This window comes from Sinohyriopsis cumingii, chromosome 2, assembly GCF_028554795.1.
Source record: "Sinohyriopsis cumingii isolate HCF-2022 chromosome 2, ASM2855479v2, whole genome shotgun sequence".
Taxonomy (NCBI): domain Eukaryota; kingdom Metazoa; phylum Mollusca; class Bivalvia; order Unionida; family Unionidae; genus Sinohyriopsis; species Sinohyriopsis cumingii.
The window spans coordinates 152,205,068-152,218,973 of record NC_142962.1 but is presented as its reverse complement, the minus strand read 5'-3'; the positions used below and the strand labels follow the sequence as shown (position 1 = coordinate 152,218,973).

The window sequence follows — 13,906 nt, the reverse complement described above, 5'->3', positions numbered from 1 at the left end:
CTTGAAAGCCTCTATAAATATCCATGAATCAATGCTTGCAGTACTAGCTCAATGCTGGTAAAGTACAATTTACTATAATTATTCCTGCTATAATAGTCAGCTCTATGAACAAGCCACTTGCATGCACTGACTAATCTTCATTTCATACCACACCACAAATTATACCTGGTGCTGCATCTAAACCTGTATTAATGCAATGGCTTCAAGAAGAAAGTAAACTCCTTTCAATCAGATTTAAAAATTTTATACTGTTCTTTTCCCATTAAGGTGAAAAGTTATGCATTAAACACAGCCTAAATGTGTTAAATCCCTTGTAATGTTAATTGTTTTTACTTGCAGTGTTATGCATGCTCCAGCCTTCAGCTTATCTCCAGCTATTTCAGTAATTTATCTCAAACATTTTTGTAAAACTTTTATAACAAGATATCCATTCTTTTAAAGGATCATTTGTTTCTTAAAACAGATAAGATTAAAACTGCGTATCAAGACAGAGATGTCATCAGCACAGGGTTATTCATGGCGATCACTGCTGCAGGGTTGTATCAACCTCTGGACACTATTCTTGGGTGTTGAAAATTTACATAACAAAATCTTTAACTTTGAGGGTGAATAGAGTGTACAGTGTTCACATTAACTGGGAATAAAAATGGTATAATTTTTTTTAAGTCCACCTAAAAAGAGCTCTCTTTATCAATGTTCAGGATATCTTTAGATGCAGCATCAGTTACTATTCACAATTAAATTTCAAAACAAGTACAATTAAGCTGTCTAAAAATTCTTTCCATGTTTTCAACTTTCTTACCTGTTCTCTATACAAAGGCCATTAATAACGGTGTTAATAAATTTAATTTGTATTATTTGATGGCTTTTCTTAATGACTGTTTGCTATGCATATCTGTATTTTATACCTGACTCTGTCCAAAATCAAGTTCATCAGTGACATTTATTTTGTAAACAACAGAATACATAGCTTAATTTGTCTCTATGATTGTGGATTAAATATTTAGATCATTATTTAATGGTAAGCATTTTTATAATCTTGATTCTGACCTTAGAAATTTCTAAAATGGAAAATTCCATTAAATGACAGAGTATTTTCAGAAAATGGTAAACTGCGATATAGATCAAGTAGTGGGGTATATAATCTTATTTACTTGAAAATATACTCATTCCTGCCTTAACATCTGAAGCAGAATCATTCCTATTTTGTGTTTTGATTTTGATTAAGGTCTAATAATTTATTCACATTATTATTCAGTGGAATTACAAAGTGCTGAATAATATTCTTGAACTGAAATTATAGTAAATTTAGACAAGAACATTCTGGATTATATTTTTGTGAGTCATCAAAAGAAGACACTTAGCACATCACCACACCCCAGGCCACTGGTACATTAAGCATATTTGAGACTACAGGCACATCAAAAAATTCCATATTGGAACTTATTTGGAACACCACTGGAATTCAATTGGAACATCTGGCCTTGTGATAAGAACTTTTAGGGATATAATTCAAAATACTATAAGTTCCTTTTAAATTTTCACTTTGTTTTCTAGGGAAATAAATTATTTGTTGAATAGTACAAAATCTATTGGTTTTCGCTCTATTCTGTTACTTACTTTAAGACCACAGAGTCACAACAATACAATAGAACCTGAGGTAAAGACCACATCTGAAAGACTACATGTCCTGAAAAGCCATGAAATGTGAAGTCATATCTGACCAATAATGCTGATGTTGAGAAAGAACTGTATTACAAAACCATGTGCTATCAGAGATAACTGGGGGTGCAGGTGATCTTTTTTAAACAGGTTCCACTGTAATGATAGTTGATAAAAAATTCACAACAAATAATAAAGCAATCAATCTGGTCACAAAATAAAATGAGTTCAGCTGTATGTGGAATTAAACAATTCCTACATGTATATATTTCACCCCTTACAATAAAACATCTCAGTACATCACACAGTCCAACATATAACACATGTTTGAAATCCAGGAATTTATGTTAATTTTGCTAGAGAATAAGTAATGTACATTTGCTGTAAAGCAGCCTTGACCTTTTTGTAAATGGTTGTTAAGAAGCATGTATATTGCTTAAAGTGAAACTAAAAATACATTCAGCAAACTGCCTAACCTCTTTAATTTTCATGCAAAGTTATGTTCACTCCAGAAATCCTTGCTTTACATTAATTAATGAGAGAATAACAGTGACAATAATTTGGATGCCAATGGTGATTGTGATGATTATAATGGTGATAGTAACTAAGGCAAAGAAAAATAGCACAAATAATGGAAAACTAATTTTTGTACAATATACGTATTATTGACAAAACTAGATTCATAACACATGCACATGCTTTCCTCATATCTCTATAAATCATATATTTACCACCATTTTTTCCAGCCCCTGGATGCAGTTTATCACTCTGCATGCAATTAAGTTTACCAAAAATCAATATTAGTAATCTACAGAATATCTGAATTATCAAATGTATGCTTTTCATATGATATACCTTGAGTTGCTAATTACTGGTGTGTGCTACCTGCATTTAACTATTGCAATGATTACAGTCTTTCTCCCATGATTGAACCAAAGGCCAGCTTAATACAAAATTTGCCAGAAAGTAGGGGTTGGGCATATTATTAGAAAAGATATCCCTAGTAAATAATTGTTGAAAATATTTCCAAAAATGTTTGTGTGTGTGTGTGTGTGTGTGTGTGTGTGTGTGTGTGTCTGTGAACATTGAGTAGGTTAGTATGATACTTATACCAAATGAAATTCACTGACTCATCCAATTAAAAAGAACCTAAAACCTTTTACAATAACTCTTAAGAATTTACTTATTAGAAACCCAGTTTTATCTCAATGGTGCTGTATGTGTGAACTTTTCAAGGTACATACATTTTAAATGTACCAAGACAATTTTATAAAATATTTGATACCTCAGTGCATGTTAAGGATATGCATTTAGAAATAAAGAGATCAATTACTGTGAAATTACGGATGCAATAAAAAAAAAAAGAACTGAAATGGTTATAACACTGAAAGAATTAAGTGATTGCAGATAATAATGGTAGAGGTGAAGAAAAAAGACCAGATGTGGATGCAGCTCTCTGTGCTTTTTTAACTGAATGATATTCATGCAAGACGCCCAAGTCAACAAGGAAAAGCTATACAACCCAATAACATAGTATGAATATATGTCAACTAAATTGAACTGAATTGAGTATGTTTTCACAGTGCATCAGCACAATTTATATTATACAGCCATGCAACATGACAACAATATCAAGGGAAATCTATACTGAACAATATCAAAATATTAATATATGTAAACTGAATTAATTTGAATTGAATTTATTATGATTTTGCCGCAACATCAGCACAATTTAGAATATATAGTGCCAATACAGATGCAAAATGAAAATCAAAATGAATAAAATGTGTTCCAAAAAATTATACAAATACTGAAAATAAGATATACAGATGTCTAAAAAGATTTGCTTATACATCTGGATTCTGCGAAATTTGAAATATTTATAAATAAATAAAGTACTGAATGGTCTGGAAAAAGGATGAATAAGTCTTCTGCAAATGTTTCAGTCTGCAAAGTTCACAAGTGTGCTGAAATGTACTTCAAAAAGAGTTGTTCAAAAGTTACTGGTATGAGACTTGTTTTTGTTCTGATATATATGTAATTATACTTTCCACATATAAAATTTTATTTAAATAAATTTTTGAATGTAACAGTAAATGTAATGTAAATGCAATTTTTCTTAATTACCTACTATTTACCTACTTGCCCCATGCTTCAAAGCAGTGACTAATAACATAAGTACAGTAAAAGATAAAATTTCTGCAAAAAGTATAATTTATTACAAATATGAAAACTAATAAATTCATGTACACAACAATATATGCCAAGTACTCAATAAAGACCATAAGCAATAGTATATAAATATGTACCAGGTGTGAGTGGGAATGTGTCTGGAGATTTCATGATAAGAAAAGCGATATGAAAATGTTAGTAATAGCAAAGTCATCCTGGTATAATGCTTGTTCTTTCACCAGCACACCTTGTTTAACTGTACCAGAAGCTACCAGCATAACAACATAAGGAAGAGACAGAGCTGGGCAATAAAGCCCAATCATTCCATGCAAAAACCAGCCCAAACAAGACCCATACTGGTTCAATTTGTATGATATTACAGGGTTTAACCTAAAAGTTCTCATCAAAGTAGTACATCGCCTGCATCTGTAGGAGGGAGATGGGCCACTATCCAAACATTGCTACCATCTGGTAATGGGAAAAAACCTGAAGTAGTATAAATTATAACAAAAAAGCTGAAAACAACATAAACAAAGTTACCAAATCTGAATGTTTAGAAAATAAGAAATATTAGGTAGAATGAGTAACAAAACTGCAGGAACTTAAAAGAAAAAGCATAATAATAAATGAAATTTGTAATGTCATCTTTAAAACAGATATATTAATGAAAGAAGAAATCCTAAAACATTCATACCATTCACTGTACTGTCAAACAGTTTAAGTTCACTAAATAAGGGTCTAAAATGTATTTGCAGTTTTATTGTACAATCATTTTTACTGTTTGCAAAAGTTTTATTTTGCTAACATTACATTAGTGTAAATATCTTGATTATCATGTGTAAAGCTTGCATTGCCACTAAAAAATGGGAATTAAGCATGCAGTGGACTACTGAAAAGCAAAACAGGTTTTCTTTATTCTGAAAACCTATACAAAAAAAAAAAGAAATTATAGATACCAAATCACAGATAATAGGCAATAATAGGCAAAAAAGAGGAAATCATGGGACTACTTTTACAAGATATCAGTAAATATCAGGAGACAACGTAATGAAAAAGGGTATAATCAAAACAGCAATATGTACAAGAAGGATGAACAAAGTCATCAGTATGAAACAGAATAATAACACCAGAGTAAAAGAATTTAAAGCTGCATCACTGGGTTTTAGTCTCTTTATTAGTATAACTGAGTTGGACACCAAACAGTTTTCTTAAGAGTTTTTTTCCCCAGTAATAAATTATTTCCAAAATATACAGTGGAAGAATCTGAATCCAATTATACTGGTTCTAAAATGTGAAAGAACTAAAATTCTTTGTCTCCCAAACATATCAATATTAACAAAGTATGCATGTTATAAAAAATTTAATAATGCAAATCAAATTTAATTGAAATCTGTCAGCAAATAAATATTACAAATATCAAATTTTCTTTAACATGTTTAATTTGAACAGTGTGATAGGAAAGAAACTTATCTTAAAAGGGAACTATCAAGGAAGCACCTGATAATATTTGAGGAAAAGAAAAAAAACAATGAAGGATGTTTGGATAAGTAACAGAAAATTACAAGTTCTCTCTCTCTCTCTCTCTGCCAATAAACAGGTTTATAGGTAGATATATATTCCTAATGATCCATACCTGGCCTAGAGCTCTCTATAGTGCTGACTGCCCCAGGGGAGAGGTGACGGCTTCTGTCAGGGGGTTTTGGTTTGTCTTTATGTTTACTACTGGCCTCCTGCAACATCTTGAGGAGGTAAGCCTTGTCTTTTCCCTCCTAGGATGGAAATAAGGATACACAAAATTCTGATATTTTTTCAAGATACCTAAATGATTTGTTGTCCTTGATCTTCATATAAATGCATATTCTGCATTACAATTTTAGTGTGAATTCATTTATTTTCATGGGTATCAATTTTCCATGGCTTTGCAAACAAGACATGTTTATCAGTACTGTAATTTGTGGACTTGGAAAGTGGTTCTATGCCATCCAAAACTAGATCACTGTACATAAGGATTTTAAATTTGTGGTTTATGGCAACCATAAAATCCACTAAAATTGGTACCCACAAGAAAAACTTTTATTTCATAGCAATCTTGTTAATGTGACTTGTTTTCAACACAGCATCATTTAATATTTAATTCATATATATGGGAAGAACATATAATGCAATAAATTAATTTAAATAAATATAATGGATCTGAGAAATGAGGGTAATTATTTCTGTATTGAACACAATTTCCTTGTTTTTTTCTGTGTACCCATGTCCTAGAGTGTTATCTGGTGGGATATAGTGCCCAAGCCAAACACTTGTGTCAATGGCCCACCAGCAGCACAACAAGAAAATGGTAGCCAAGGTGGAAGGAAATAAAAGATTTAGTACATGATTCCACCAGCTAATGAAGAACAATTACACTTTGCTGTCCATTAATAAATTTGATAGTATCTAAATCTCTAAACCATGACTTGGTTTACCAAGCAAATACTGTACCTACAAAAAGGGTGTAACCATAAAATATTAGCCTGGCAAAAGTGCCTGATGGAACAGTGTAATGACTGTTGGTAGGTATATACCTTGGAGTAGTGTAATGACTGTTGGTAGGTATATACCTTGGAGTAGTGTATTGACTGTTGGTAGGTATATACCTTGGAGTAGTGTATTGACTGTTGGTAGGTATATACCTTGGAGTAGTGTATTGACTGTTGGTAGGTATATACCTTGGAGTAGTGTAATGACTGTTGGTAAGTATATACCTTGGAGTAGTGTAATGACTGTTGGTAGGTATATACCTTGGAGTAGTGTAATGACTGTTGGTAGGTATATACCTTGGAGTAGTGTAATGACTGTTGGTAGGTATATACCTTGGAGTAGTGTATTGACTGTTGGTAGGTATATACCTTGGAGTAGTGTAATGACTGTTGGTAGGTATATACCTTGGAGTAGTGTAATGACTGTTGGTAGGTATATACCTTGGAATAGTGTATTGACTGTTGGTAGGTATATAACTTGGAGTAGTGTATTGATAAGTAGATTATCTTGGAAGAGTGTAAAGATTGTTAGTAGGTACAGTATCTTGGAAGAGTGTAATGACTGTTAGTAGGTACAGTATCTTGGAAGAGTGTAATGACTGTTAGTAGGTACAGTATCTTGGAAGAGTGTAATGACTGTTAGTATGTACAGTACCTTGGAAGAGTGTAATGACTGTTAGTAGGTACAGTATCTTGGAAGAGTGTAATGACTGTTAGTAGGTACAGTATCTTGGAAGAGTGTAATGACTGTTAGTAGGTACAGTATCTTGGAAGAGTGTAATGACTGTTAGTAGGTACAGTATCTTGGAAGAGTGTAATGACTTGTGGATAGGTATCTTGGAACAGTGTAATGACTATTGGTTGGTGTATTGTAACAAAATGTTGGTTGGTATCTTGGAAGAATGTATAATGACTGGTGGTTGGTATCTGGGAACAGTGTAATGACTGTTGATAGGTGTAGTATCCCAGAACAGTGTAATAACTGTTGGCAAGGGTAGTATCCTGGAACAGTGTAATGATTGTTGGTAAGTGTAGTATGCTGGAACAATGTAATAACTGTGGGTAGTTGTAATATCTTGGAACAGTACAATGACTGTTGGTAGGTACAGTATCCTGAAACAGTATGGTATCCTAAAACAGTGTAATGACTATGTAAATAGGAAATGTGTACTGTCCTAAAAGAAATGTCAATAGTCAGTCAACCAGAACTACAAAATTCAAAATCTGATGCACTAATATGTAGCTCCGTCCATACCATAGCTAGCTGTTGCTGAAGCAGAGTGACCATTTCCTTGTGGCCAACCATCACAATCCTCATGTAGTATGTCAGTACACTGAAAAGTGACAAGGTAAATCATGACTTTGGTACTAATTTCACACACAAACTAATTTAATATGTAGCAATATTGAGATATTTTTTGATCTGGTGAGTTTCTTAAAATATTGTGGGATTTTTACACTATTATGATTCTATGGTCTTAAAAGAGTGAGAGCCAAAAAAAATTGTCAAATTCAACAAAAAATTAATTTCCCAAGAATACAATGTAAAAAATGTAAAAAGAACATAAAGTACTGTGAATTACATCCCAAATAATCCATCAATTACTAACACAAGTCCTAATGATTCAAGTTCTAAATAAAATTTAGTGGAAATCCAAATTAAATCCAATGCTGAAAGTGTTGATGTGCCTGTAGTGGCCCATGTCATGGTGATGTGTCAACAGTCTTTTGCTGAATCACAATAATACAATCCATGACTCTATCCTTATTTTAATTTCACTATAACTCCCAGTAAATGTCTCTTTCCAAGAATATATGTGATGAGCACTTTGTATTTCCAGTGAGTAAATAATTTCTGTAAATAAATTCCAACCCAAATAAAATATAAGCCAGTTTAATAAATAAGACAATTGCAGATTTCCTGCATGGTTGTTTTGGTAATAACACTGTTGCTAGGTAAGCCACCATAGTGACAATTTTGACTGATGTCCTAAGGAACTTTCTTTGCCAAAGTTTGATTTAAACTGCCTTATCTGTTGTTTTCTATGGAAGCCACACAACTGCTAAGGAAGAAAACCCAAATCTGTTTTGATAGAGGATGTCCTAAATACTATTTTTTAAATCTAATTAAAACAGGCTATGGCATACTTTTGGAGAAGTAAAAAAGTTTTCAACCTAGTCAATATTGAAATTACACCAATGTTAGCATAGGTGTCAACTTTTATGGTTTACCCGTAATTTGTACCTTTTTCTTCCTATTTCATCAGTGTATGGTCCAATGTTAGCATAGGTGTCAACTTGTATGGTTTCCCGTAATTTGTACATTTTTTTTCCTTTTTCATCAGTGTATGGTTGTACAACTGTTTTGTACATTTTTTCGTAAAAAATTTTAAATCTAAAAGTTTGTTTTTTGTTTTTTCATTTTGTGTGCATACGGGACTCGTGGAATAATTTTTTTTAGCATGAGAATTCAGTGAGACTATGGTGGCCTGAATCAACCAATCAAATCATACTCAAAACCGCACTTTTCCTTTGATAATGAAACGAGTTTCATTCATGGTTCAACTCCAGTGTGCAAAGATTTGTTGTTTATTGCTCGGAGATTAGACGCTCACTTGGATTTCTAATATTGGCTAACTACCTGCGCAGTAAGTATGTTTTCTTATTTTATACATTATTATTTTATTATTTATACTTGTTACTATCAAATGCATAAAGTTTGCATCAATTTTCATACTTTAAATAGTGCGGAAATCATGTTGGTGTAACTGTAATTCGTCCAACTTTTCTGAGTGGAGATAAAGTCAATTTATTAAAAATTTTAACAATATACTAATTTAAAAAGATACTCTACTGATTTTAGCACTGGCATTTTATTGTACTGTTATAGTTTTGAGTTAAGTTTGTCAGATAGGTAATGCAAACAGGAAGATACACTGCCATAATGACGGATGTAGTACAGATATGAGTGACTCAAAAATATGCACATGTAACACTGCCAATTTATATAAAGTTTGTGACCAAAATCGGCACACCATATAGCAAATTCATAACTTTTCAAACACCAGACACGCAATTTTAATAGAAACAATCAACAGCTTACGAGGTATAAACTTCCGGACTGCTACTTTGTCAATTTTTTTTATTTGTAGATTTCAATTTTTTGGATAGCTCATGGCGTAATATCGTAGGGTTTATGGGGGAAAATATAAATTTGTAACATATTTGTAATCGGGAGATCTTCCTCTATCACATGTCAAATCTAAATTTTTAATTTTATTTTTTTATTTCTCTCATCAATGGCTGAGTCTAACTAAAAAAAAAACGCAAGCTTGAAGACAATGAACAAGGTTGTGGCAAGTTTTGGGCTGATTGGATTAAAGTCTTCCCTGGCATTGTAGCTGTATCCAAGTTAGGATCTTCACATGCTTTTTGCAAAATATACAGTAAAGACATTAAAGTGGTGGTGTCGAGCATATATGATCTGGAGGAACACTTCAGGACAAAACTGCATGAAAGAAATTTTGAAATGAACAAGGGAACATTCATCAAAAGCTTCTTTGCTTAGCCAAAGCAGGAAGATGATAGTGTTATAAGTAAATATAATGAAATAAAGTTTGAGAAATGTAAATAATTATGTAAATATGTGTCATAATAATTTGTGTATAGCATTTGTTGTTTTAAAGCTGTCGATCTTAGATAATATATGAATACATTTTTTTGTGTAAGGTTTTTTGGTCTTTGTAAGGTTTTTATTGGTCTGGCGTACAGGTTTTCATCTCAAAGGGTTGACACCTATGTGTTAGTGACCCCACTGCAGACAAGATTTTAATAAAGGATGTCCTCGTGGACATTTATGTCCAATCTGATTCCATCTGGATCATTTGTTCTGAAGATGTCAAAAACGGGGTTTTCCATCTACTGGCTATGAAAGCCACACTACTGTGTAGCATGCCACACTTGACACAATTTTAATACTGGATATCCTAAGGAATAATGGGATAGCTGTTTTAGAAATGAAGTTGAAAATGTGTCTTCAACCTTATTGCTAAGGAAGCCTCACAAGAGATATGAAAATCACCCCAGGACACAATTGTAATTCAGGACGTCCTAAGAAGAATTTGAAAATAGCACATGTTGATGGACAGATGGAGGCAGGGTCATGCTATAATTAAACAAGAATCCCTCAAAAAGGCTGACAATTTATTGGCTAAAATGAATTAATATATTTCATGATAAGATCATTTTTTTACTTTTAACTGATGTGGGTTCAAACCATCTCTAATATTCTTCAGCAATAAGATTTTCAAATTAGCTGCTGTGGCAGCCATACTGGATATAACATGGGCACCATTTTCTTTAGGATAAACTGGAACAATTAGAAAGACTTTTGTGAAAGCCCTATGCTGATATGACCATCCATTCAGAAGAATTAGTGACAAGAGTTTCAATATATTCAATGCTGCAGCTTTGTTTGAGGTCAGATTTAATCAAGACCAACTAGATATCAAAATTAGTGAAAACCCTATATGCTTTTTCATTTAGGACATAACGATAACAGGATTTTCAAGATGGATGCCAGTGGCCATAGTAGACCATAAGACATTTTCTGGTGAAAACCAAATGTTGACACATCTTTCAATCTAGGAGGAGTAGCTATAAGATTTTCAAGATGGCCACTGTGGCTACAATTTTCATTTAAGACAAACCAGACGACATAAGAAGACTTCCAGTGAAAACCCTATGCTGATATAAGTTTTAATTTAGGAGGAGCAGCAATAAGATTTTCAAGATCTAGACATCAAAAGAAGTTTTTCAGTGAAATTCAATGGTGGTTTGACCATCCATTCAGAAGGAGTAGCAAAAATGAGATTTCAACATGGCTGCTGTGGTGGCTATAATGAATGTGTGAGCAGCACCATTTTCATTCATAATCAACAAAACCTTCAGATGAATGTGTGTGTAAAGTTTAATGGCAATCCTCCATGTAGTTTAGGAGAAGTAGCAATAATAAACTAGTGCTGAAGGACCAATGGATGATAGACAACAGGCCATCCCATAAGTTCTCATTGTCTATGACCATTAAAGCTAAAAATTAAGGTGGTACCATAAAGTTCTTCCATACAACAGTTCAAAGATCTCACTTTATAAAGGATGGAATGTCCTCTGTATTCATTGCAAAAAACTTTAGCCCCACCCCCACAGGAAAATAAACAAGAGGCTGAAATGGACTTAAAACTGATCATCTGTCTTGCACAATTTGCCTACTTTGCTATACATATTTATATAGTGCTAATAAAACCACAACCATTTGTAAACTAACTTTATATCCATGGTCTAATCTAGGAGGCACAATTGCAAAATTTACACTTATTTCTAAAAGTCATTTAAAAAATAACTGATCATTTAATCTTTACTTTCTCTTCGAATCTCACTTATATTCTGAAAAGTCCCCGTTTAGTATCAAATGGATGTGTGATTTCCCCTTAAATTGTCAGTTCTAGAATACACCCTGAATATCATGTCAATTATAACTACTGTACATTAATATTTAAAAAAACTTTCCTAATATAAAGGCATAATCAATATCCATAAATCTCAATTATAATCAAACCCACCTAGGATCTTGATGACAAAACTATTTTAGCAATTTTAATAGAGATCGATTTAGAAATATTCAAATCAAAATTGGATAAAAAAGTGGAAATAAGCAACTGATAATGAATGGATGACACGTCTATAGTAAAAGTCATATTGGTCATGTATGCTCATTTATTGATCATAAATTAAATAAAACTTGTTGTTATAAAATTTAATAGTAATTTTCTTTAGCCAAAGTCTATTCAATCCTGATTAATAAATGTTCTGCACCTTAGCCATCATCAAGAAACCTCTAGATGAAAATTATCCATCACTGTGGACTTTTACAATGGTGGCCAGGTATTAAACAGGATCAAGAAAAGAACACAGCAAGTATAATTGTCACAATTTAGGGTAGTATTAAATTGTTGATCAACATATGGAGCTTTAATTGTAATATCAAAGTGCACAATAGTCAATCCAGACTGTACTGGTCACACCTGTAGGATGATCTCATCCAAAAATGTCCACATACTTTAACACTGATTTTGCCAATACTTTAACATTGATTTTGCCAATACTTTAACATTGATTTTGCCATAGATACTTCACAGGGCACGTCAATAATGAAATTTCAAAGGAATATGGATGTATGAGGATCCAAATAAAGTGAATAATTGCCGCTGAAAGGTATGTAGAATCATGTTCTAAAAAAATGACACGTTATTGAAATAATCGATGCTGAATGCAAACATGACCTGTATGGCTTTTGCAATAGTAACATATTGTGATATGTTACTATTGCAAAAGCCATACACGTCATGTTTGCATTCAGCATCGATTATTAGCTCACTTTGCCTGAATGTTAGGTGATCTACAAAAAGAACCATTCACTATGAAATGAACATGTCTGTTGTTCTAAAGGACAACCAATTTTGTTCTTCAAGGAAATTGTAACTAAGTTTATATCGAAAGGAACCAGCTTTATTTGAAATCAAAGAGGGCCTGCCATTGTTGAAACGTGATTTCGTAACTCCCACCATAGTACAGAAGGATTCTGTGACACTATCAACATTTAGCTGATCATGCGATTGCCATCCAGACATCATTCCTCTGATGAAGGCCTTGTGAAAGGTCAAAAGCTTAGAAGTAAAAAAAATTATTTTGCTACTGAAAGGTATGTATTTTTTGTTTCAGAAATATTGTAGTCTCATGGTCTAGAGAGGTAACAAACTCAGCCAACCAGATGCAGTATCATTATGCATTAATATAAAAAGATCTCATTCATTAGAACCGAAGACAATGATCATAAAAGCTAATCTGCCAAGTTGGAACAAAAGTTATCAAAATTCTTTCTGCAATGTTGTAACAAGTTCATCCAACCAGATACAAGATGACAAATGTATATATCTTGAACATGATAAAAACTCATCCAACCAGATACAAGATGACAAATGTACATATCTTCAACATGATAAAAATTCATCCAACCAGATACAAGATGACAAATGTACATATCTTGCACACGATAAAAACTCATCCAACCAGATACAAGATGACAAATGTACATATCTTGCACATGATAAAAACTCATCCAACCAGATACAAGATGACAAATGTACATATCTTGCACACGATAAAAACTCATCCAACCAGATACAAGATGACAAATGTACTTATCTTGCACACGATAAAAACTCATCCAACCAGATACAAGATGACAAATGTATATATCTGACACATGATAAAAACTCATCCAACCAGATACAAGATGACAAATGTACATATCTTGCACACGATAAAAACTCATCCAACCAGATACAAGATGACAAATGTACATATCTTACACATGATAAAAACTCATCCAATATCTTGATGATATTAGCCTATTTACTAAATCAGATTACAATCAGATCAGAAATACCACCTCTTTAGTTCTAAGCTCTGCCAGTAAGATGCAAACTCATCTC

General features: G+C 32.7%; 1 protein-coding gene across 3 annotated transcripts in view; it reads right to left on the bottom strand.

The window, feature by feature from the left end:
* Positions 1-13,906, bottom strand: part of LOC149806099 (transmembrane channel-like protein 5) — a 103,939-nt gene that overhangs the window by 7,181 nt on the left and 82,852 nt on the right. The window contains exons 17-19 of one of the 3 annotated variants that reach the window (XM_089950977.1): positions 7,612-7,690; positions 5,468-5,603; positions 4,225-4,320 (exon numbers count right to left, since the gene is read on the bottom strand). In XM_089950977.1, coding sequence (XP_089807103.1) covers positions 4,238-4,320; positions 5,468-5,603; positions 7,612-7,690 — 298 coding nt within the window. In that variant the 3' untranslated portion in view covers positions 4,225-4,237. The remainder of the gene's footprint in view (positions 1-4,224; positions 4,321-5,467; positions 5,604-7,611; positions 7,691-13,906) is intronic. The other 2 variants (XM_089950978.1, XM_089950976.1) reach the window with 2 other exon arrangements.